At 30.4% G+C, this 23971-nt stretch overlaps 5 protein-coding genes across 7 annotated transcripts; 2 read left to right on the forward strand and 3 right to left on the reverse strand.

Moving 5' to 3' along the window:
* The first annotated feature begins 351 nt into the window (after positions 1–351).
* On the forward strand, positions 352–1633 carry LOC116765314 (M-phase phosphoprotein 6). Its single transcript, XM_032654762.2, has one exon. The coding sequence runs from the start codon at positions 436–438 to the stop codon at positions 835–837; it is 402 nt and encodes a 133-aa protein (XP_032510653.1). The 5' UTR covers positions 352–435; the 3' UTR covers positions 838–1633.
* On the reverse strand, positions 1624–7898 carry LOC116779690 (katanin p80 WD40 repeat-containing subunit B1). 3 transcript variants are annotated; one of them, XM_032674090.2, is made up of 16 exons: positions 7624–7897; positions 7426–7556; positions 6825–7158; positions 6542–6740; positions 5900–6050; positions 5454–5619; positions 5267–5344; positions 5083–5139; positions 4605–4703; positions 4309–4452; positions 3895–3997; positions 3597–3711; positions 3041–3181; positions 2606–2718; positions 2461–2535; positions 1624–2380 (listed from the first exon to the last, which is right to left on the reverse strand). In XM_032674090.2, the coding sequence occupies exons 1-16, from the start codon at positions 7652–7654 to the stop codon at positions 2125–2127; spliced, it is 2193 nt and encodes a 730-aa protein (XP_032529981.2). In that variant the 5' UTR covers positions 7655–7897; the 3' UTR covers positions 1624–2124. The 3 variants fall into 3 exon arrangements, with proteins under 3 accessions (XP_032529981.2, XP_032529980.2, XP_061380403.1); XM_032674089.2 differs by having other exon boundaries at positions 5210–5344; XM_061524419.1 differs by lacking the exon at positions 4309–4452 and having other exon boundaries at positions 5210–5344; positions 7624–7898.
* A 211-nt stretch (positions 7899–8109) lies between these two features.
* Positions 8110–8986, forward strand: LOC116779828 (UPF0598 protein CG30010). Its single transcript, XM_032674319.2, has 2 exons — positions 8110–8320; positions 8428–8986. Exons 1-2 carry the CDS (start codon positions 8186–8188, stop codon positions 8938–8940), a joined length of 648 nt encoding a protein of 215 aa, XP_032530210.2. The 5' UTR covers positions 8110–8185; the 3' UTR covers positions 8941–8986.
* Positions 8987–9022: 36 nt separating this feature from the next.
* On the reverse strand, positions 9023–10414 carry LOC116779826 (protein crossbronx homolog). Its single transcript, XM_032674317.2, has 5 exons — positions 10201–10414; positions 10065–10129; positions 9846–9946; positions 9590–9777; positions 9023–9523 (listed from the first exon to the last, which is right to left on the reverse strand). The coding sequence occupies exons 1-5, from the start codon at positions 10287–10289 to the stop codon at positions 9274–9276; spliced, it is 693 nt and encodes a 230-aa protein (XP_032530208.1). The 5' UTR covers positions 10290–10414; the 3' UTR covers positions 9023–9273.
* Positions 10415–14995: 4581 nt separating this feature from the next.
* LOC116779845 (protein big brother-like) lies at positions 14996–19754 on the reverse strand. The gene is made up of 3 exons (XM_032674342.2): positions 19430–19754; positions 18972–19151; positions 14996–15967 (listed from the first exon to the last, which is right to left on the reverse strand). Exons 1-3 carry the CDS (start codon positions 19601–19603, stop codon positions 15614–15616), a joined length of 708 nt encoding a protein of 235 aa, XP_032530233.1. The 5' UTR covers positions 19604–19754; the 3' UTR covers positions 14996–15613.
* Between the last annotated feature and the right edge of the window lie 4217 nt (positions 19755–23971).

Raw genomic sequence — 23971 nt, forward strand, 5'->3', positions numbered from 1 at the left:
TATAACGTTACAACTAAATATATAAATCTTATCCTACTCAAGTCACCATAAGCATATGACTCAGTATATATTAAACAACTCCATACAACTTATTTATTTTTTGTTGTTTTACTTAAATGTATAATATTTCAAAAGGTTTGGTAATTAATTACCAAAATATAACATACCAAGATATGATAATAATAATGACAATATTTAAACCTATACGCAGAGAATTATTATTTAAGTTCTTTTACTTATTCGGTAGTTCATATTCTTATATTAATAAAATCACAATAAATCGTATAGTCCCCAAAGCCAGATTAAACGGAATATTATGACATTGACATAATTTGTGACGTTTTTAATTTTGTGACATTAAACATAAATTGTACCCATTGAATAGTTCACCTCATGGGTTTATTTTGATAACTTTTAACAATATAATAATAAAGCATGGCTACCAAAAGAAAACCTCAATTACCTAAATCCGTTCTGGATATGAAATTCATGAAAAAAACGAAAGAACGGATAGAAAAAGAAATAGAAAATACACAAGACCATGAGGGACTATATTCGGGAATTATCACCAATGAAATGCGACATGCTAGTGGAAATTATATATCCGAATCGAGTTTTATTTTTTGTCAAGATATAATAGAAGGAAGAGTTTCATTTAAAGGTATGAATCCGGAAATAGAAAGACTTATGGAATCTGAAAAAAACAAGGAACAAATTAATGGTGAAATGGAAAAGGATGTATCAGATGAAGTTCTGTACAAAAAAATGAATAATTTTCATAGAAGAAAACGACGTTCTAGTCCAAGTAAATATGATGTTTCAAAAAAGAAAAAGTAATGTTTTGTATATGTTAACTTTAATGTCAATTATATTATACTGACTTGACAAGTTATTTCTATAAAGATAGTTAGTAAGGAAGTGTTAAAATCATAAAACATTCGACATTTGTAAGGTATTGACGATTTCAATGTGATTGAAGGCATACCTTAAAAAGTACTAACATGCATGTTACAATGTAACAATGATTTTAAAATACAAGTTAACTTTTGTATAATATGTCTTTTATATTTAATATATTAAGTTTTAAATTTCATTGAAGGGCTGTTTATCCAGAAAACTCCTACAATATTTTCATTCTTCATAGTGAATATATTTTAAATAGCTCTGTTTTTAAGATTTCATGTTATTTTCTGTATTGAAAGTTACTACCAATTTTATATCAGCGGTTGACTCGTTTAGGAACATGATGAAAAGATTTATTTCTTGAAATAAGGAATATTGATTGTTATAAAACCATATTTACTACACTATGCTAAGTGTAAAATGGTTTGCTACCCAAAAGTATATTCAATTCCAAAAAACTTAACAAAATTAAATTCCTATTAATTTACATTTCTGATCACATTTTGAGGCCTGTGTTTATTCATCAGATTCATGTACAGTAAAAAAATTTTAAAACCATTAATACAAAACTTGTGAGCTTAAGAATTTAATACTAATCAGATTACCTCATTTATTAAAATTATCAAAATATTTCAGAAATATACAATTTGAAATATGTATATATTTTCTAATATCTTTTTATGAGCTGATGTGGAGAGAATGGTAAATAAAGAAGAAGGATGGATATGTAGTATTTATTTTATTTTTGACCTTACATATTATAATGGTTTATTAGATGCAAATGATGATGTCAGTCTATCAATAAAAATCTAATGTTACCTAAGTCCTCTATATGAAAACTGTATCTAGTGCATAAAAAATTTGTACACTAAATGGTAAGTACTGAACAAATACAGTCTTTAAATTGGTGTGTGGCCACTAAAAATTAATATTATTTTAAAAATAAACCTATTAAGCAGGTTTTTTTTTTATTAATGGTATTAATAGAAATTATTTATTGACTTTTTAGAAACATTGGATACTGATAAAAAAATATGGCAACTTAGCTCTAACAGATTAAATATGTATATACTGTAATAAATAATACATTAGATTTATTATAAGTATTAAAATGTTTAATATTTTATTATTTAACTATAAGTGCACTGTGGTAGATTTAACACATTTATTCCGTATAAGTCCATGTTAGAAATAAATAGCCCACGGTGGGAACGGGTTTCGTCAGTCAAGTCCTTGTTGCATCAGTGTGTGGAGATCCCTGAAGGCAGCTCCGAGTCGGCCTTGTAGGGTTTGTCTTTTGAGAAGGAACGCTCGTATGTCTAGCAACAGTCTGTGTATTTGCGCGCATTTGGCGTATCTTTCTTCCCTTGGTATATCGACACCTAGGGTCCTCACTGGCGCGCTCACGTTAGCTCGCACCACAGAGGAGAAGTTGCGTACTATTAGTCTCAAAGCGTTGCACCCGCATTGCATATACCTGAACATAACAGTGATTGTTTAATAGGAATTCATTCTAAGGGATGCCTGAGAATATCATGACAGATAAATAATACTCACGATTCATATTTGCTCTGCAGCAGTTCGTAAATCTTGGGCAACATTAATAAACATATGTCCAAATTCCATAAAGACCTGGAATTAATAAAAACAGTTTTGAGGAAATATTTAGACCTATTTTTTTATTATTATACATTACACTCACGGTTTATGAGCCATCACGTTAAGAATGTCGAGTATCACAGACGCGTCTTCTAAAGCGATCACCGAGTCCAGTGCCGATTTTAGGCTTTTGTTTATTCTGACGGAGTGAAATATCTGCAACGGTGAAGAAATTATGCTGAAGAGAAGAAATTTAAAGACAAAAATAATACACGAACATATTATGTACTAATGGCTCCTTAATACTACCTTAAGCTAAAGATTGAACGCACTTTCTACATTTTTGTGCATGTCTGAGTGAAACATTTGAGAGCAACCAGCTATGCTAAAGTCAAGGACACAAAATTAGTCCTACATGTTTTCCAAACTCTACTTTTGTTAATGGCTCATTCGGATTGAGTAAAATTGTAAGGAATTTTCACACACGTATACAGGTTTTAATATATAATAACATGAATAATGTTGATAATTAAGTAACCTGTAGAGCTCTTTGTCTGGCGGCCAGTACCGTCATCATGGAGTCGTGTCCTCTCATCATGACCCCTAACACTTCCTGCTCACTAGGCTCGGCCGCGTGACCTCGAGCGCCGCGACCCACGCCAGACGCACACGCACCCCGCTGGTACAACAGATAAATACTATCAAAATGACATTAATTTAAAATTTTTATTCGCCGACTCCAGCCAGGGCATGATAGCTTAATATTTAAATCAATTAGGACGCTATACGCCGGAGGTGGCGTGTTCGAATTTTTGAAGTCTGCATACTACATTTTTCCAGTTGAATTCATATTCTACTATATTAGAGTTAAAAACATAATCTCATATATTTTTTATCTAAACCCCATTCTAAAAACGAGATATTTCAGAGGTTGCAGGTTCGGAATGGCACTGATTCACAAATGTATCATCATATATTTCAATGGTATGTCTAACCAGACCTGAAACCAAGATAAATATTTTCTATTTTTCCTATTTTATTGGTTCATAAGGTTGATATTTGTGTAAATAAAACTTCTAAGTTATAGTTCTAACAGGTAGGAATTCATCCAAGTCCAGTCCGACTGGTCGGTCGATGGAGTAAGGCACGAACTCGGGCTCCGGCACTCTATCTTCAGGAGACCGAGGCGGCGGAGGTTCCACACGGGATCTGATTAATAATAATTAACAATTTATAATAACGAAAAAGGCTTTAACGATTTTTATGAAACTTTTCAGTCATAGATTCGAATAGCTTTAGAATACAGGTTATTATTTATTGTAGAAATATTCATATTTAAAATTATTAGGCATTAAGCAGTTCTGTACAACTACGTGACTAATTAAAACGTACCTGGGTATTTGACTAGGGGGTCTCGTGAATGATAAAGAACGTGGCCCGAGAGAAGGCGGTCCCAAAGATACCTCGCTATTACTCTGACGTAGGTTCGACGAGGCTGAAACGTTTAGAAAATCAAATTAATATAATAAAATAAAAAAGCCGCTACCCGCCATATTGTTCGCGGCGTTTATTATACATACTACTCACATATGTGCATCAAATAAATAACAGTTGGTTTTGCATAGTTGTTACTAAAACTTTAATTACTTTTAAGTAATGAAGATATCGCAATATATATATATATATATATATATTATAATCGGCTTAATTTAATTGATCTATCTGTCTCTCCAGTAGTGTAAATCTATAATTTTCTCAAATAATTATATTAAATTAATAAAACATAAATAATTTGCATAAACTCACTTATATCAGTTGATGATTTTGTCTCTTTATATGAGTTATGTCTATTTAATGATGAGGTTGTTAGTGGGCTGGTTGCGAATTCTTTTACAAGAGATGTCTGGGCGGAGGCGAAAACCTTCTCTTCCTTATTGCTTTTCAGTACAGCTGTTAAAATGTTAAACATTATTTTGACGCGTTCAAATATTAATATCAAAATATTAGACACTAACAGTAATGGAACGCACCTCTATCTTTTTTTTTTTGCTAGTTTTGTTAAAATTTTATATTTATAATATTATTAATTATTCTCTACATACTACTAAAGACAGTGTTTTCGGTTCCGTAGTCCCGCCGTGTCAACGACAGGTCCCGAAGTGCTGCACCCGATTCGAGATTGTTATCTTCACCTGTTAGACCTGTATACATTAAATATTCTTTAAATAAAGTTCTATATTATTGAATGTTATTCTTTTTTTTTATTGAAAATAATTGTTATACGACATTTCATTATTTTCTTAAATTCGGATTAAGCCAGCGAGTAGCGCGGGCTTTACTCTTTTGTAGTTTAATTATTATTAAACGAGCAACGTTCAGTAACGGTTGTGCGCATCATTTCAATCAAGTTTATACATATGGCATGAATCAAATATGTGGCCAATAGCTATATCTGTAAACCAGTACTGTATGTGTTGTACGAAGGTATACAAAACAATTAGCTCCACATTATTTTCTACCAGTTTAGTGTATACCCAAATATACGTTTAGTAATTATTTTTGTTGTCTCAAATTTCTTACCACTCAATGAGAAATCCTCCGATGATAAACTGGTGGCTGGAGGCGGTGTACGCGGCACTATAATAAAATAAACACATTAATACTCTTATACTGAACGCAGTTCCTATATCTAGTGTTATCTACTCACAGGCTCTAGAGGGACGAAATATTTCAGTGTAGTCATTAATATTAGCTATAACAGCACCTGAATCTTCATCTGCCTCCGTCCCCGAAGTCGATTCCTCTGCCGTCTTCTCATCGAGGAGTGTTGGTCTATGCAAGACTGTAAATAGAAATTTGAAATGTTATGTACACAAATATATTGATATCATTCCAACATGTTCCTGTATTGTAATTATAGTGTGTCTTAGTACTTATATATATTTATATACCTTCTTTAGGTGGTTTCTCTTTAGAAAAACTCTTGCGAACTGACTGTCCTTTCTGGAATGGCGAGGTGTCTCTAACAATAGTTGGCGGCGGACCTCCAAAGGGATGGACTTTGTTGAGGTCAACCACAGATAAAACAACATAGGTTGAATGAAACGAACCCGCGATCTAAAATAATTATTCATTAATGTAGTATCCTATAAAATTATATTAATTCGAAATACATGTGTAAAACTGAATGATTGAGCTACTATGATAAAATGATCTACCTCTCACTTAACATCATATTATTATTTAATAATACCGAGCAAGTATAACTAATACACAACATATAAAAAAAACGGAAAATATCTCTTAAAGTAATTTTTTCCTAATAAAACATATAGATCTAGTTTTTATACTATTCATTTTTGTTATTGAAGAAATTTAAATAATGTGTAAGTCTTACAAGTTGTGTCTGTGCCACTGTTATGTCATGTATATGACCCCAGTGTCCGTTCACTGTGTCCAAAACCCTGGCAGGTTCAAATCCTATGACATGTAGCCCATCATTGCCACATCCTAATAGCGTAGCTCCATCATCACTGAACACCATGTGCCTGAAAAACATAACAATATTAATTGACATTAACACAAACACATCTCATCTGCCCGTGATCACGGTTGCTGAGAAATAACCGAAACGTCTAGAGTATGTAGTTTTTAACAAAAATAAAGCATGCGTTCTATAATATTAGTTTAATTTACTTCTTAAAAACTGTTATATTTATATATATATACATATAATGTTATATCATTCACATTAAAGCAATTTCAAGCTAATTGCATTGAAACTTATCATAATGCTATAATATTTTTTAGTACACATTTAAATTAAAGTGTTTTGGATATTACAGGTTTTTTTATTATTTTATATCTACATATTAACCATGTTGCGGTTACTTTACACTCTACAGCAACCGTGATCACAGTTTTAAGTACACACTTTCATTATATTTAAATCCTACTTGTGCAAGTGATTTTTTATATATGTTGTCTTTTAAATTTCATTTCCATTTTCATACTATTATAACTAAAATTTTCTACTGACCTTATTGATGTGTTCTCTTTTTCAAATTTAGATACTAGTTGGAATTTTTCCATGTCCCAAAAATTTACTGTTTTGTCAGCACCGCAGCTGGCGAGCAAGAATTCATGTGGGTGGAACTTGACACAGGTCACAGCTGAAGTGTGCTCCATGAACTCTTGTAAAACCTTTCCAATCCGAACATCCCACACTTTTACCAAACCTAAAAACATGGCCAGTGTTTTATAAAACAAATAAGTTTTTATTATTTTTATTCAATTATATTGATGAAATAATTTCTTCTTACCATATTCACAGGCTGATGCTATCCATTGACCATCTGGACTGAATTGTAGACTGTTCACTGCAAGTCTATGACCTGAATATGTAACAATGCAACCTCTTTTCCTCGTATCCCATAGTTTGATATTACTGTCACATGATCCAGTTGTCAAATAATCCCCATAGGGGTGGAAATCCATACATTTAATAGCACCTTTATGTCCCGTGAATGTTCTTAATAATTTTGCAGCTTCTAAATCCCATATTTTTAAGGCACCTGTTTGAGAACCAGCACAAACTAAGTCCTCCGAGTGACCAAAGCAAACACACTCTACTGGAGTTGTGTGACCACTAAGGCTCTGTAAAAACATCATACAATGTTATTATTACTTGATCTGTATTAACAAATTAACAAGATTTAAGAAGTTGTATGTTTTAGGGTAATGAGTATATGTTAATCCTTTTTACTATTGAAGAATACATGCAATATATTACAAACTTGTGACAAATTATTTTTGAAATTATTATCATGGTGAATTATTATTATTATTATGGTGTAAATAATACATAGAGTGCTTCATAAATAATCTCGTAACCTATATTACAGCCAAGCCAGTATGACTTACCATTAAACACCCTTGTCTACCAATAGCCCAAAGATTAACTTTTTTGTCATCTCCACCAGTAGCAAGGACTTGATTTGATTTGTGTCCCATAGCCAAGCAGTTGACGTTTGCCTTGTGGGCAACAAATTCTTCTGCAAATATATAATTGCGATTAGGTCATTGTACTTTCTATTTATCTTATAAAAATAAAATACATACGTAATTTCCATGATCTTCTTAAGGTTTCCATTTTAATTACAACATTCCATATATGGGATAAGAACTTATAGGAACTTATTGATATTGAACTTTCAATTTCATTGTTTAAATTCAAATCATTCAGTTATTCTAATTAGATGATATGTGTTTAATACACAAGTCATTATACTAAAATATTATCTAGTTTTAATCCCGTACAGCTGTTTTATTTTCAATCTTTTTTCTTACTGCACACTTCACACAGAATTTTGTTTGTGGTACTAAGTAACATAGTATAAATGACACTTGAAACAGAGAAAAGAGCTTTTCCAACAATGAATTATAGAATATAAATAAGAAGCAGTCGTTGAAAAAAAATTTTAAAAATATTTTTCCATATAATATTAATAAGTTAATTTTATTGATAATAATATAATATTTAATAATTTAATTTATATTATTAGACATATTATTATTGTTGATTTTCGCTGTCATAGGAACAGCTGATGGTTGACAGACTGCAGTCAGTAAATGACAAAATTAAAGTAATGTATTTTTCAAAGTTCGACAATTTATTTAAAAAATGAATGCGTTGTATAGAAGAACTATTTTGTTTAATCACTGCGATTTAAAAAAGCGCTTCATACAATATGTCCAAGGTCAGGAGCCTGAACCTAAAATAAGGGAATATTTTTATTACATAGATCACCAAGGAATGGTAAGTAATAAAGTAACCTTTGAACCGGGAATGTAAAAATAATTGCAACAGATATGAAAGTAAATAAAAATACTATAATAAGAATATTTATTAATTTCTCCTTTTAGTTATTTCTAGACGATTCTAAAATGAAGAACTTCACTTCATGTTTTAAAGAGAAAAAATTCCTGGAATTCTTTTTCAAAAGGATAAGGCTGAATAAAAGTGGTAGATATGAAAAAGAATTTCCATACATATCTCTATGTGGACGAGAAAGAAACTTCATAAGATGTGATGATGTACCAATTGTTTATACACATATAGTTAACATAGACTCGACTGACTTTTTATTATATGGTTATACAGGCGACTCGATGAAAGTCCAATTTCAACCTGAAAAAGTTTATATGTTACCAGATACTGGTAGAGTATACCATCCTGCGGATGATAAATATGGAGGTGTGGGGCTCATTAGATCTAAACTAGCTATTGAGATAAGCAAACATTTTACATTTGAGAATGGTGAACATAATTCTCCCACTCAATTTACTTGGAAGGACAAAAAGTATACTTTAGACCAATTGTGGTTCCCGCAATCAGTAGAAAAGTATAAAATTAAGATAAATTCAGTCCCTGATTAGTAAAAGAAGTCTTAAGAGTTTGTATTAAGATTAAATGTTCTCAATATCTTGTTTTTCATTATTTACATCTAAAAATAAAATCTAATATTAATATATTATTTATTTATAACAGACAACTCTAGCTTAAATATTAGTCAAATATTATCTTAAAATTAATATGTAGGATTAGTTATGCAAGTTGTCTTGTACAGCACTAACATGTCAACAGTTACTGTGGTCAGTTACAATTTAGTGGTAATGCTTATTAATATTGTTGTCAGAATTTAATTTTGTATCACAGGTATGTTATATGGCTATTACAATAGAAATTCAATGTATTTATTTTGTTTATAATTATGTGGTATCTTCTTTTGTGAACGACTGATATGATCCTGATTGGACCCAAGATATGCCATGTGAACTTTCATTAGTATTTGAAGGCTTCAACATCATGTTCCTGGCATTATCATGTATACTGGGGTCATATGGTTTGAATGTAATATAGTGTTTGTCATCAGTGGGAGGATCATCATATACATGTTCAACGCTGGCTGCTATACACTCTTTTACTTTTTCTATAAATGACTTTCTATTCTTTTTTAATCTGTAACAATGTTGTTTTATGAGAATGTAATATAATTCAATTTTTTGTTTCGAATGCAATACTTACAACATAGAAGCTTCATTGTTAACTGGTACTTTCATATTCAAATTTTGAAATATCCAATGCAAATATTTTAATATCTGCCAAATGTGGTTTTGTTTTCTGTCCCATTGTGGAAATACCTCTTTTAGGTTCAGGATACCTGTAGTGGATTCCACAGCTGGATGAAAAATTGGTGAAGTAAAAGTAACAGTCTGAAAGGGTTTTTAGAAGTCATTTTGAGTTTATATAAATAATTAAAATAATAATATATGAATCTCACAGGAACTATATCATCAGGAAACTTTTCAGGTAATGTTAAGGTAAATCTGAACACACCACCTCCATATATGCCTGATCTTACAAATATTACTCCATACCACACTAAAACAAAATATTCACTTTTATAACTGAAAAATTATGCATTTAAATCTTTTACTTATTATTGCATAGCACGAAAATCGTAACAAAACTTAGATGTTTATCTACATTTGTTACTTACAAAATGAATTTTCATGTGATGGTATAACATATATTCCAGGCAAGTTTTCTGTTTGAAGCATACGACTGAAAATTAGGAGAATATGTCTTATAGCTTTTATTTAAACAGCATGACATTTTAGCTTAATTGTACTTACTATTCTGCCATAATGATGTATTCTTGGTGATATATAGCGTAGTTTCCTTCCTTCATTTTATGAGAATCAATGCTACTTCCTGCATTCATAGAGATTTGTTAGGTATTTATAGTTAGAGGTACTCTTAGCTTTATTATATACTGCTCATATTATACCCCAATATTGAAAGTTTTGTATCTACGAAAGCCTTGGTGACACCTACCTACTCGACTAAGATTTGACATCTGCCATGATGACATAAGGCCATAAGACGTAACAGATAATTTAATACCATATCCTCTTATATCATGTATGTCGTATGTCATGCAAGAATATAAAAACAATATGTATTTTTGTCAAATGAGCTTATAATATAAAAATTTAAGTTATTAACTAATTTATGGAGGCATAATACGAGTATTCATATTATATTTTTTTATGCTTTCAAATTTAAAATCTATGAGATAATTTCTAAGATCTTAAATGAATTAACTTTTGCAATTATACTGAAAATTTTAAAGATTTATCCTCATATTATCATGTTTTTACCTATTCTTTTTCTATTATCATTACTTTAAAACTATTTCATCAAGTAGCTTCTAGCTTCTTAGTTGTTGATCATTTTAAAGTATAAAAGTATGTATATTAAAATAAAGCTGTAAAAGGAAAAGTTAAAACTTTGTATATTACAGAAATGTACACAGAATATCGAAACTGTCGAAAAGCTTTTTCCTTCCTCTATACAATTACCTAATCATTAATAATTAAAATGTATGCTTAAAATTTATTGAATAATTTACAATACCATATTCAATCGTTAATTTATCTTACATATTATATTTTATAAATATCATATAAACTTATATACTGATTTTATTTTTTTATTATCACAGATATTTTTTTTATTTAGATGTATTTTTCAATTAATTCATAATTATGTGTATGTTACAAATGTTACTGTTTCAAGTGTTTTGTATTAAAAGCAAATACATAAGAACTATGTTTAAATAATATCAAAATTAAAAAGTTAAATACAGGAAATAAATCAGAACACATTCAATTTGTGCTGAATTATAATATAGGTAATCGTACTTTAGACAACGAACACAAGAGAAAACTTTGTATTTACATGGTTACCTAATCCGTGAAAAAAAATACCTTATATAACTATTATATGAAATATTGACAATTAAAATACAAGTACATATATTATATACGTATTCCTTTAAGTGTAAGAAATACAGTCAAACGTAAAATATATTGACAGATTTTTTTTTATATATTTCATTTAATTAATAAGTAAATATATGTTTTAAAATAATTAAGGAATACACATAGTATATAATTGTATTTTTTATTGTAATTTTATAATATATCTACATATAAAATGTATAATAGTGGATTAACGATCCGTAAGCACCTGATGATCTCCGGATAATCCCGCACACACTCTCTATTAGCGTAGATTATCCCACACGTGTCAAATATTGATCGTCATTTTATTGTATTACCTGGGCTTATTAAAAAGAAATTGAATTAATTAAATTTAACTTGCTTTATTATTAAACTCAACCGATTTGTATTCTTGAAATTCAATTACATATATGAAAACTTTTTTTTTATGACGTATATTAAGGGAAATAATAATTTTACGTTTAGTATTCGAAACCTTACAATTTTAATTACTTGTATTTGAACCTGCTCAAGGCACAATATAGATTATTCTTAAGTATCTACATTTTAATATTAAATATTTTAAGTAATTACAAATATTTTCGGATAATATTAAAACAAGACATTCAAATAATTTATGTAAAACAGTCACTTCATACATTGCTTTTAAGTTATTTATTTTACATTCTAAGTAACCCTACGTACTTAAAACAATTAATTGTCAAGCCATTATTAAATAGTTCTGAATTCCGTTTAAATTCAGAACTAATAAAAAAAATTTAGATCACAATAATTGCTTAATCTTAATCAAGTCGAATCAAATTAGACACACAGAAATAAACAAACTTGCTTTCAATAGACATTTTTATTATCAACAAATAGTTAATAATGTTTTATGTGTAATCTACTTGCTTAACGACCGTTTTGTTCTGTGAAAACAGACGTAAATTCGAGGAAACATGTGCATGAGATGGCGCTACTAGCTTTCAAGAGCCGCCGACCGGCCGTAAAATTGTACCATTTGATGTTCGCTCTGCAGTCGGTAATTTAGGTATATTGTGTAAACAAAAAGTTTAATGTAGCTGTCGGCTGCATACTTATAATAATAATGAAATACAGATCTTCCGTGCTTTATGAAAATATCGTTTTGCTTTCGATATATATGTATCATATTTTTGTAACCGGTAATCACTGGCACGACGCCTAGTAGATGAATTATGTATACATACATATATGCTAATAGTAATATCTTGAAAAATATTACACCCTACACAATTTCTTTTTCATAAGTTAGGAAGGAAGGATAGATACGTGTTTACATATAGGTAAGTGCCTAAGTTAACTTTTAAGATATCACTTAAATTCTTAAAAGGTTGCTATACAATATTATCTTTCGTGGAAGCCTTATAAGTGGCTCTTACGAAATCCATTCAAATGGAAAATAATACATATCGTGTATCAAGGAAACCCTTTCAAAGATGTAAAAAGCTATAATAATATTTATAATTTCTTATAATAACCACATATTAACCACGTGTATAATTTCAATAAATGTGATTCCTGCCTTTCCTGTTTAAATTTTCCGTTTGGCAAATAAGTGCGAGATGTGCACATATTTTTTTATTGAGATACATGGCTTCTTATACAACATTGTTATTTATTCATTTATATATGTATATAACACGATTTGTAGGTACCTAATATACACTACAATTATTGTAATTGACATTTCATAGTGTGCAATATTTTATACAGTCAATAGATGTCATGTAAGTAATGCATCGGGTCCGGTAAATTCGTTCCCACGCTTTGTACGTAAAACGCCCTTTTAGAGCTTCATCCATAACAACCTGCTCTTTTTGCGCAAAAAGAATGTCCTGATAAATCACGCGTTCTTTGTAACCTAAAATCGTGATAGTGTTTGCCGGTTTTTGGATTTAAAATTTTTTTGTCGAATATTAAAGACTATATAAATCTACCTGCCGAAAACTGACGGTCAAGGTGCCGTACGTCACAATAAAAACAGATAACATCAAGCCTTTGTGGACATCAACGAAATGCTCACTTCCGCGTAAAATGCTATATTATCTATAGATTATTTTATGTTTTGCGATCATCGTTGAGATAAAATGAAATGTTAGCCGAAGTTTTTTGTTACCAAGCCAAGTAGATATAAAACGGATTGAAACTCAGAAATATTGTCTCTAATTAAAATTTATATGGGTATGTAACTTCGAAGTTTCCTGATTCGGATTTGGAGAGTATTTTCTAAAAGGTAGAAAATGTCATCTATTATATAGACCCGAGTACCTACAATGTAATAGATTTTAATTTATGCACTAAATTTATTTTTTTACTGAAATTAATATGTACTTACATACAATAACCAAGAAACTAATGACGACAAAAAAACATATATTTAAAAAAAATACAAAATTACTGTTTTATAGCTTTCTAATGAAAAGCATCGTTCTGACTATTCAACCTTTAAATGCTGCAATTAGCTGTGTGTTCAACGAGCATAAATGGGAACATTTCCTGAACTAAATTGGGTATAATGAGTGTAGGGCGAGGGTGCGCGGGCGCAGCACAGGTGCGCCGCGCGTGCAATAGCGCCTGCCCTTGTAAAACACCATGTGACGGACGCCTAATTGCATTTAATTGCGATAGCGTGCAAACCGTTCAAACAATTGCACCATCCTGTATAACGTAAAGCCTCCTACTTTACCGTCTTGGTATGTTCGACTCGTCTTAAAATAATTCGAATGAAGTTTAAAATTTGTTATAAATATAAAATAATAATATTCTACGAACGGAAATTTTACACAAAAGTTGGATCCTAAACCTACACCCAAAATTTAAGTACGAAGTTAATTTATAAAAATAACATTTACGTTATGTAACTTATATTATATATTAATATTCGTTTATCATATACCTATTTCAATAATTCAAACTTTTATAATTTCATTTCATAATTCATTTCGTAAGACAAAGTCATATGCCTTCCATTTAATATTATTATGATTGTAATTGTATAAATTATATTCGTGATTTTTTTTTATTAATGTGTCCTATATTTTCTAAGTCTCGGATATGTTAGGTATATGGATCATCTTTACAGCTACTTAACTTACCTACTATCACAAGTTCCTTTTTGGAATAAGATAATTATGTATATAAATGTCACTAGTATGAAGTGACATTCACATCTCGTCTGCCCGTGATTACGGTTGCTGCAAAGTAACCGAAACGTCGGGAATATGTAAGTAGCTAAAATAATAAAAAATTCGTAGTTATAATACTAAAATAATAATATATTCGTAAATTTCAATGGATATTTTCGAAATTCTTAGTACTATGAAGTACTTCAATAATAGCAAACTATTTTTAATATTATAATATAGAGAACAATATACGATTGTATCTCATAAATTAAGAACTGACCTAACTTCATTTCATTTGTTTGTTAAACATGTTTACAAACTGTTTGGACTACAGATGCGTAGTTTTTACACTGTCTTAAGACGTATTTATTATAACATCCTTCTATTATAAATCTACAATAGAGTATATTTAGGAAAAGTAATTTATAATTTTTTTCTCATCATGTTTAAAGAAGAAATTAAAAAAAAACATATCGTAGTTTTTTATCATTTATTACATTACTATCACAATTATAATATGCATATTTATTTTACATATACACATACAAAATCTTAAAAAAATAAATAACATAAGTACTGAGAAACATTAACGTAATAATTTCTATATTAACAAATCTTCACGAAAAATCAAATAAAATATATGTTATGAAATGCAAATCATAATGTATAAGTTACTTACGAACGTATTACCGGACTTGAATAATAAAAACATTAGTATTAAATGCTATAGCCATCAACTAATGACTATTACATACAAGTTATTTATAGATTTCCACCGTTTATTTATTAGAAACACAGTCTTGACTTTTAAGAAAAAAAACGTCATCCATATTTTAAATACAACTTGTTATTATATTTCTTATCTTGGCATTCACGCGAATTAATAACACAGTATTAAGTATGTATTTCAAATAGTGGAATATTATCGGAAATTTATGATTTATGTCAGATGTCACTACATAGCTATTAATACTTAGTCTTTCTTATAACTAACATTGCAACGACAAAGATACATCATAGAGAAACAATGTATCGGAGCTATAAACTACGTAATTAAAACATTTATTTGGTTTATATTTGATGGCATTTGGCATTTACGAGATGAGTGCACCTTGGGAATGTGGTTTGATGTGGACTGGATGTGTCGCGTGGGGGTGTGCCGGATGTGTCGGGTGTGGAGGCTGGCGAGCCTGGTGGCAGCGTTGAGCGTGGACTTGGGAATGCGCGCGCAGTTCTTCGCCGTGTTCACGATATGCCCGCTGCTTGTCTTCGAAATCCCTCAGTCTCTGGTTGTATCTTTCTATCTGGTCTCGTAAAGCTGCGTCCTCGATGGCAGCGCGTTCTTCATCCAACTCCAGACATCCGACACCATCCAAACGTTCAAGATCGATCCAGCCCCGCCACCTCACACAGACTCCATTCATTATGAATCGGGACACGATATGGGCCTGATGACAAAAAAAAAAGGTTGACTTTCATATAATTAATGACTACGTTTGTAACTATGCAAAAAGATTTCGTTTTGTTTAAATCCGGGTAGATTTTTTTGTATACATCTCTCAGTTTTTGTTCTCATTCTTTTGCTTACATAATATCTTTAAAGTATCACTTATTATTATTTTTAATGTTGTATCTTCGGAGCCAATATTTTTTTACGATAACTTTTGAGCATATGGAAGGCGTAACATTTCCAATTGCGTGGTAGTCCTATCTGGGTCGATTTTTTTAACACTTCTTTGTAATTCTTTTTACAATTCTTTATTTTTAGTTATTATAAATAACTTACATCTAAAACACGACTTATTTTAAGATAAAGATCGTAAGAAGCTGAACAGATAATAGAATTATCTCCAAAATCAATAATGGTAAGCTCTTTTTCAACATAGGAGTATATATAATAGGTATAGCAGAGGGAGGCGATACCGACGCTTAGCGTCGCGACGGCCATATTGTGTAAACAGGCGTGGCATCTCACGCCCTCCAATCCTACGGGAGCTTTTCCTTTATTGATTTTTAAATTTCCCCCCTTTATCCTACTGATTCTCATTCGTTTGTTTACCACCCAAGTATGAAAACTAGAAAATGCAAAGAGTTTAAGAATTCTGTTTTTAATATTGCATTGAAAGTATTCAATATATTTCACGGATTTCACATTTGTTTCTAAATATTTATTAATATTTTGATTATATTTCGTTAAGTAATTAAAATATTATTAAAATTCTCATACGCTATCCATTAGTGTAAAACGTGTTATTGTACGGAACAAGAAAATATATATTAAAATACGGAGACTAGGTAAATATCTACATATATTAAATATAAGTAATATTTATCGTGCATCGTAAGTAACATCCCTATCAGTTTTATGAAATTGTTCAAAAGACGAGGGCTCGAATACACTCGAGTGATGTTAAATGAACTGAGTGTAAATAAATATATAGATGCACAGCGGGGACATGACGTTATGAAGGGGCTGGATTCAATAAAAAATTTCATTAATTCAATGCCTCTTTCAATTCGTTAACCAGCTTCAACATCTCTTCAGCGACATTCTGAACTGAACATGCCATACATTTTATTTATATTATATAAGAAATCGCATAAGGATATATAAAATATTTAGCTGACATTGACGATTGTTTTAAAGGTAAAGGTTAGTGTTTTTTTTTTATCATAAGTTGTGTAAAGCATTAAGAGGTCTTAATAAACGTATAGTCACCATATTTACACAATAATTATGTAATAAATTTCGTTATTTAAGGGAAAATCTTTATAGGAGGGAATTCCGAACGCCTTTCACATTTGGTTCGCCTTCAGTTTATCGTTTAGGAACTGTGTATTGAGCAATCACTGTATATTACAAAATAAAGGAAAAAACGGCATTGCTACTTATTTAGCCTGTTTATCAACGAATTATTAAATCAACAATTCCTACATATCGTAAAGTAGAACCGATATTAAAAATATTTTTCGTTAATGTTAATATATATTTTTAGAAATGTTTTGAACAACTTTTATTTTTATTTAATCTATTATCTACGCTTCACATTACATTAGTGAAATATTATTCCAATTTCAAAGTTTTTATTTACTGATTTCCTATATTATTCAGAATATTCTGAAAGGAGAAGTTAAAATTATCGAAACACTATCGATATCACTTAATTGAAATTTTATTATAACAGGCAGAATTGAATCATAATCATTTGAAAGATTGTACAAACGTTATATGAATCAACGCGGACATTAGCGTAACCGGTATAAAGAGAGTTGTCATTCATTGAAACACGTATTAAGCAACTTGGACGCGTGACCGACGCGTTATGTTCGGCGTTACGAGCTAATATTTTTTTCATTACCAATGTTATTTATGTCTTAATATCGTTTATACTGCGGACCGGACATTCTAATGACGTGTTGAATTCCATGAGTCCGTAGCCGGACCTACTAATGTTAGGTAAAGGTAATAAACATTAGATATCTTGATATACAATAAAATTTAAATAAATGATATGAAAGATTAAAACAGAATTGGAAAAATAAATCAAATTAAGAAATAAATTCAGACAAGCCTTCAAAATACGTGTTTTAATCTTATCCTAGTTTATGACTCAGTCGAGGCCTAGAAACGTTTGCGTAAAATATTTGAATCCTGTCCTTGTTGACGTAAGTTTTTGTAACAAGTTCAATAATAACAAGCGATAATAAGTACTTTAAATATGATGTTGACAGAATTAGACATGTACATCCGATGTTTGTACAGATTCTTAATATTGTAAGCGTTACTTGTCATTACCAATGGAATGACTCATAGGTAAGTACGATTAGTTCAAACAAAGGAGGAATATATAAGTCATATAAAGACGAGTGTATCATTATGCATAATAACGATTTTCAAAATATTTTTGAAGTCTATTTAGGCGTATCTGAGTGATGATTATTAAGAAATAGACCGACTGAATCCGAAAAAATTTCTGGGTTTTGTTTATTGCCTAGGTTTCCAAATTACAAAGTATGTAAGAATGATTGTTTTGATGTTGCACTCACTTTGTGGAATCCTTAACTCATTTAAAAGAACGAAATTTTACAGGGATATTTTATTAAGCTACATATATAAAACGAAGAGAAACAAGGGAAGACATTTATTTATTTTAAATGAATCTTTGATAACATATCCGTACGTTAGTCTTAGTTTGATTAACAGTAGTAATACACTTCTAAAAACAAGGCCTCTAATTGGAATTGAAATTCTAGGAATGTACCCTGTTCGTTACCTACTTTTAATTCTAGGTAAACTAATAGAGATAATTTAATGTAAATTATACATAACGAATATTGTAAAAATAGGTTTATAAATTTAATACAATACTATTAACCTTATTATCATTTTCCATATAAATAACAATTAAACTGACTTGAAACAATAAGGATAATAACTAAATGTTGACATACCTTGCCGGTTTCCTTTTGGAAGTCGCATCCTCTGTTGTTGTACGGCGAGTGATCGAACACCAGCTGTAGGTTGGTTCCTGTGGCAGTGAAGGCGATCTCCGTGTGCCCCTCCCGGCAGCCGCTGGTGAACCTCATCTGACGCTCTTCAGGCGGACGATCTCGGTAGCCCGTGTACCTCACCTGATAACAAGTCATGTTTGAGGAAAATACGAATAGGAAAAGATAACACGAATGTTTGTTAGCTGTGTAATTGTAATTTTGACTTATTTTAAAATCGTATGATTTCAACAACATACATATAAGTAATGTTAGTAATTTTATTTCATATTATTATCAATTAGTTATCAGATATTTATCATTTTAGTAAAAGTTTGAACTCAGATTGTATTAAATGTAGCCAACTTTAATTTGTATCCTAAAATACTTAGAATGTTGTGGTATGTGTCATTAACACTCACCTCGCTCTCTCTACTAAGTCTTTTAAACAGATCCTCGGTCTCAAATTTACTCTTCTGATCGGGAACAACTCGCGGCATCTTAAATATAAAACGCTGTTTCGGTTGTTCGTACAATCCGATAGAGTCGAAGGGTAACATTCCTGCAAGAGCAGCGGGGTCGCCCATCGCGTGCATCACAATAATATGTCACACGATCACACTATTCAAGCATCACTTTCCACGAAAAAACTACTGATTCCGTTCAGCGATGATTCAAAAACGGCAATAAATTTCGCTCTACGACAACCTGCCGCCACGGCCTCCGACCACTGAATGTAAGTTCGAACGATCGGTAGCAGAGAGTTTCCACCAGGGCGGGGTCTCATGATGGTGGGGAAACAGGGGCCAATGACGGTTCTCTGCGACGCCTCCTCCATGGCCCCGACGCCTTCTTTGTGCAATTTCGGGAGCTTTCGAGCGGAAAGAGGGTTTTCACCCCTCGACATGTTTCAAAATAAATATTGTAAGCAACAAAGCATATGAATGTATAATGATGGGCATTATGCTTTTCGACGTTTGAAGTGTTTTATGTACATGTATCAAAACTTTTGTTCCTTTGTAAAAAGATAAATATAGGTACTTTATATACTAACATAATTGAAGGGGGATCCCGATCTCAGGGTCCGATAATGTCGAAATGTGATATTTTTAGGACAATCTAAATGTATGTAATAATAGGATTGTACGTACCTTGTAATAAACTAAATGTCGCTGAAACAGCGTGTAACTAAATAGCTACGTAGTGCTTTGAATTCGTATATATATTTTTTTATTTATTGCAAATAACTTTTTAATGAATTAAAAAGTAATATGTGAATTATTTTTACTATAATGTGTGAATATTATCATCACATCATTATAGTAACTAAATCGTGAATATAAATATAATTTTAATATATAACAGTAATATTAACAGTATTAAAATGAAGAAATCCTGTTTTGAAATAAAATAATTACCACGTGAGATTCAGTCTCATTGTTAGATTAACGAGATACTTTAATGGATTACATGAGGAGGCGGCGGGATTGACGTGAAATGTATCAAATGTATCACAGATATCAGCAAGAGATCAATGACAGATAATGCACAGTGTAAGTGTTAGCATTGTTGTTGAATTTGCAACAAAAAAAAACTCCAAGGCTGCCGCTCGATCACTTAAGTAGGTAAGCACACATTGTCAACTTAATTATTTGGAGACGGCGAAAAGGATTCCATTAAAAATAGCGACTGTTTTTTTAATACTACACTGTTCTTTTATTTGTCAGACTCATAAAATGAAAGTCGTAATTTATATCACTGAAAATCATTTACATAATTTTATATTAACTGTGCAAGTAAGTATTTAAATTCTTCGTGTATTTTCAGATATTTGGATTAGAGACAATAATATGTTTTTGTTACAAACATTGGTCAAGTTATTTAAAATAGGTGCCTTATGCTTGTGCAATTGGTAAAAAAAATAACTTCAGAGCCATATTGTTCACTTTTTATTTTACTAGTTGTACATTATTTCTCTTGCATTTAATTTTTTTACTGCAAGATCACGTACAACTTTTGATAATACGTTCTCAAATATGAGCTCGTCTTTTATAATAATCTGGTGTTGCGTTAAGAATTTCAATATAAAAATGGTTTATAACTCGCGCTTGTGTGTCCAAGTATAGTGAAATGATTTATTTTCCCAACATTTGTGTTTGAGACATCATTACGTTAACAAAATTGAAACCTTGAAAAGTAACCATGAATTCTAACATGATTTCATCGAAGTATTAAATTATACTGTACTGTAATATAGTGTGGAAGCTTCTTGGTCTCATCGTTTTGCGTTTTGGATATGTTGACCTCTTAAGAAACCCTGCTTAAAGCCACAGACCTAAGTAGACGTTGATGAATTTGATTGGAAATCGAATCTATAACAAACCACTTAAAAGTTAAAAGCAGACTTCAAAATCAACAAAAAATGCACTTAAACAAAAACTGGAAATGGTAAGTGATTGAATCAATTCAAACATAAATAACTTATCAAGTCTTAAAATAATCTGAAAATAAGGTTTTTTTTTTATTAAAAATGATTACGATGCGACAATCAGACCAATAACTACAGCGCTACATTCAGGAAATTAAATATCATTAAAAACAGTTAAGAAAGATATAGTTTGATAGACAAATGCTGGTATCATACATTGAAGCTCCCTACGATCTACGTTCGTCAACGATTAGGAAATAGGCCTCATAGTAACCATACATCCGATAGTGTACGACACCAGCCTCTAAAGTAAACGAGCTATTATTGAATGTCGTGATTTCTCACAGAATTCTCCAGTATATGTTTCTATACCTTAACTCCTTATTTTTATCAGTAAGCAAAAAATATCAAAAAATCAAAGTGAGGACAAATATGTAATAATTTAGTCATCCACAGCTGAGCATCATAATGTTCCATCATTTTAAGATATTTCTTTTTTTCTAAAGTTTCTCTTCTTCGAACCAAAGGAAATTATTCAAGAACATTCTCAAACACGAATGCAAATGGTCTTTAACTATGGTAATAAACTTTATTACTTGCCAAGTTCTTAAAATCTGGGTTAATAAAGTGTTGCCAAAAAGATTTCCGGGAATTTCTAAATTTTGAATAAATGAATAGCAATTTTGTAATTTTATAAAATCAATCTTTATAGGTTTTTGTGTATGTTCGTCCATTAATTCGTGTTTATTCGTTCTTTCCTCTTCTTAGTTTAATAATCTGTCTCGTAAGTATTTCGTATTTATGTATAAAAACAATTATACTTCTTTTTAAATTATAGCAACTTTTACATATTTTCTCTTTAAATTGTCACGTATTGATTATAACAACGAGCGACACGTGTCTGAAAGCTCTGTCGTTTGATCTTAATCCAATGCGCAGTGCGGGGGATACATGGAAGAGCTAGCACGCGGCGCCAGTTGAGTCTTCATTTACAACTGAGGAAATTGTTTCAAAATCACGTTCCTGCTTAATGCAGTCCTAATCCTTGGATGATGCAATATTATCGTTTCGATTTATTCATTTTTAATAGTACAATTACCGAGTTTTTAAAATATATATGTTAGTAACATATGTATGTGTAACAATTTGATTGTGTCAGATTTTTTTTATATCTAACTTAGGTAGATAATTTGAATATACTTTTAAGAACGATTTGTCAAATTTAGAATTGTACTACTAAGATATAAGTTCATGATTTGTACGTTATTAGGTATAAGTTATATAGGTTATATAAGTAAGGAATTACTTATTCACATCTTAGCGTTTTATTGTTGGCAAAAAATCAGTATGAAAAAGGTTTTGTCTAGTTATTCTTATTCAAAATAGAGAATGTTTCTAAACGGAGGAAGTACAACATCATGCAAAATATATTATTACATATATCTCGTTCGACAACCTTCTTCAAAAAAGAAATAGAAAAAAAGAGGGCACAGCTCAGGTAAAATTTATATTACAAATTATAACTAATATACCCTAATAATATTATTAAAATAACATATTCTACATTAACAAAGTATATGCACAGAATGACATATCCTGCTTATTGTTTTAACATTAATATGAAAATTAAAAGTTATATTAAAAAGTTGTACACTTAATTAAAATAATAATAAAATTGTTTTCTGTTTGTATTATTTTGGAAGGCGATATCTCGACCGAAGTATACTCAATTCAATTATATATTGAAATTATTTTGAAACAACAAGTATAACGAGAAATAATTTGCTACCTATACTCAATACTAATTTAAATTGTATAGACTATAGAGTATTGATTTACCTTTGTTTATACTGGCTATAGTTTTGTTCGTTTATGTTATAAAATATGTAATATGAAATGGATTAAATTTTAAAATCAAACATACAAAGACATTCAAGGAATCGGATTGTGACATCTTAGCTCATATTCTGGATCGTCTTAAGTAGCCGATAGTCTTCTATGATAGTACTACTACTATTCTTAGATACCTACTGCTTGCAAATAAATTTATTATTGACTAAATAGCATTGACTGATGTTATTAATAATTTTGATCTTAACAGAATACGAATGATATTTTTTCAGGTTTACTCCTGATTTTACTGTAATTATATAAATTACCTTATACGAACAATTCAGCAGCATTTCATTTGTAACGTACTGATAATTAAAATTGATAATATTTACATATAATATTTCTATATGTCCAGCTACCAGAAATACACATTTGTAGGACATGATAACGATTGTAGTGTGAACAATGAAATAAATTTAGTCCCACGCCTACGCTTCACTATTATATTGATTACATACATGTAATCTTTCTCACTTGAAATTCTAAATATATACAAGGAAATTATTCGTATTTAGAATCAAAGAAAAAAATTTAATGTTTTTTTATTTATACTATTTCGAGACAATGTGTTATCTATATATTTATGTGTATAGTTATGTATATATCTATGTATTTATAACATCAAAATTTTCTATTATTATAT

The sequence above is a fragment of the Danaus plexippus genome, chromosome 2 (genome assembly GCF_018135715.1).
Source record: "Danaus plexippus chromosome 2, MEX_DaPlex, whole genome shotgun sequence".
NCBI lineage: Eukaryota > Metazoa > Arthropoda > Insecta > Lepidoptera > Nymphalidae > Danaus > Danaus plexippus.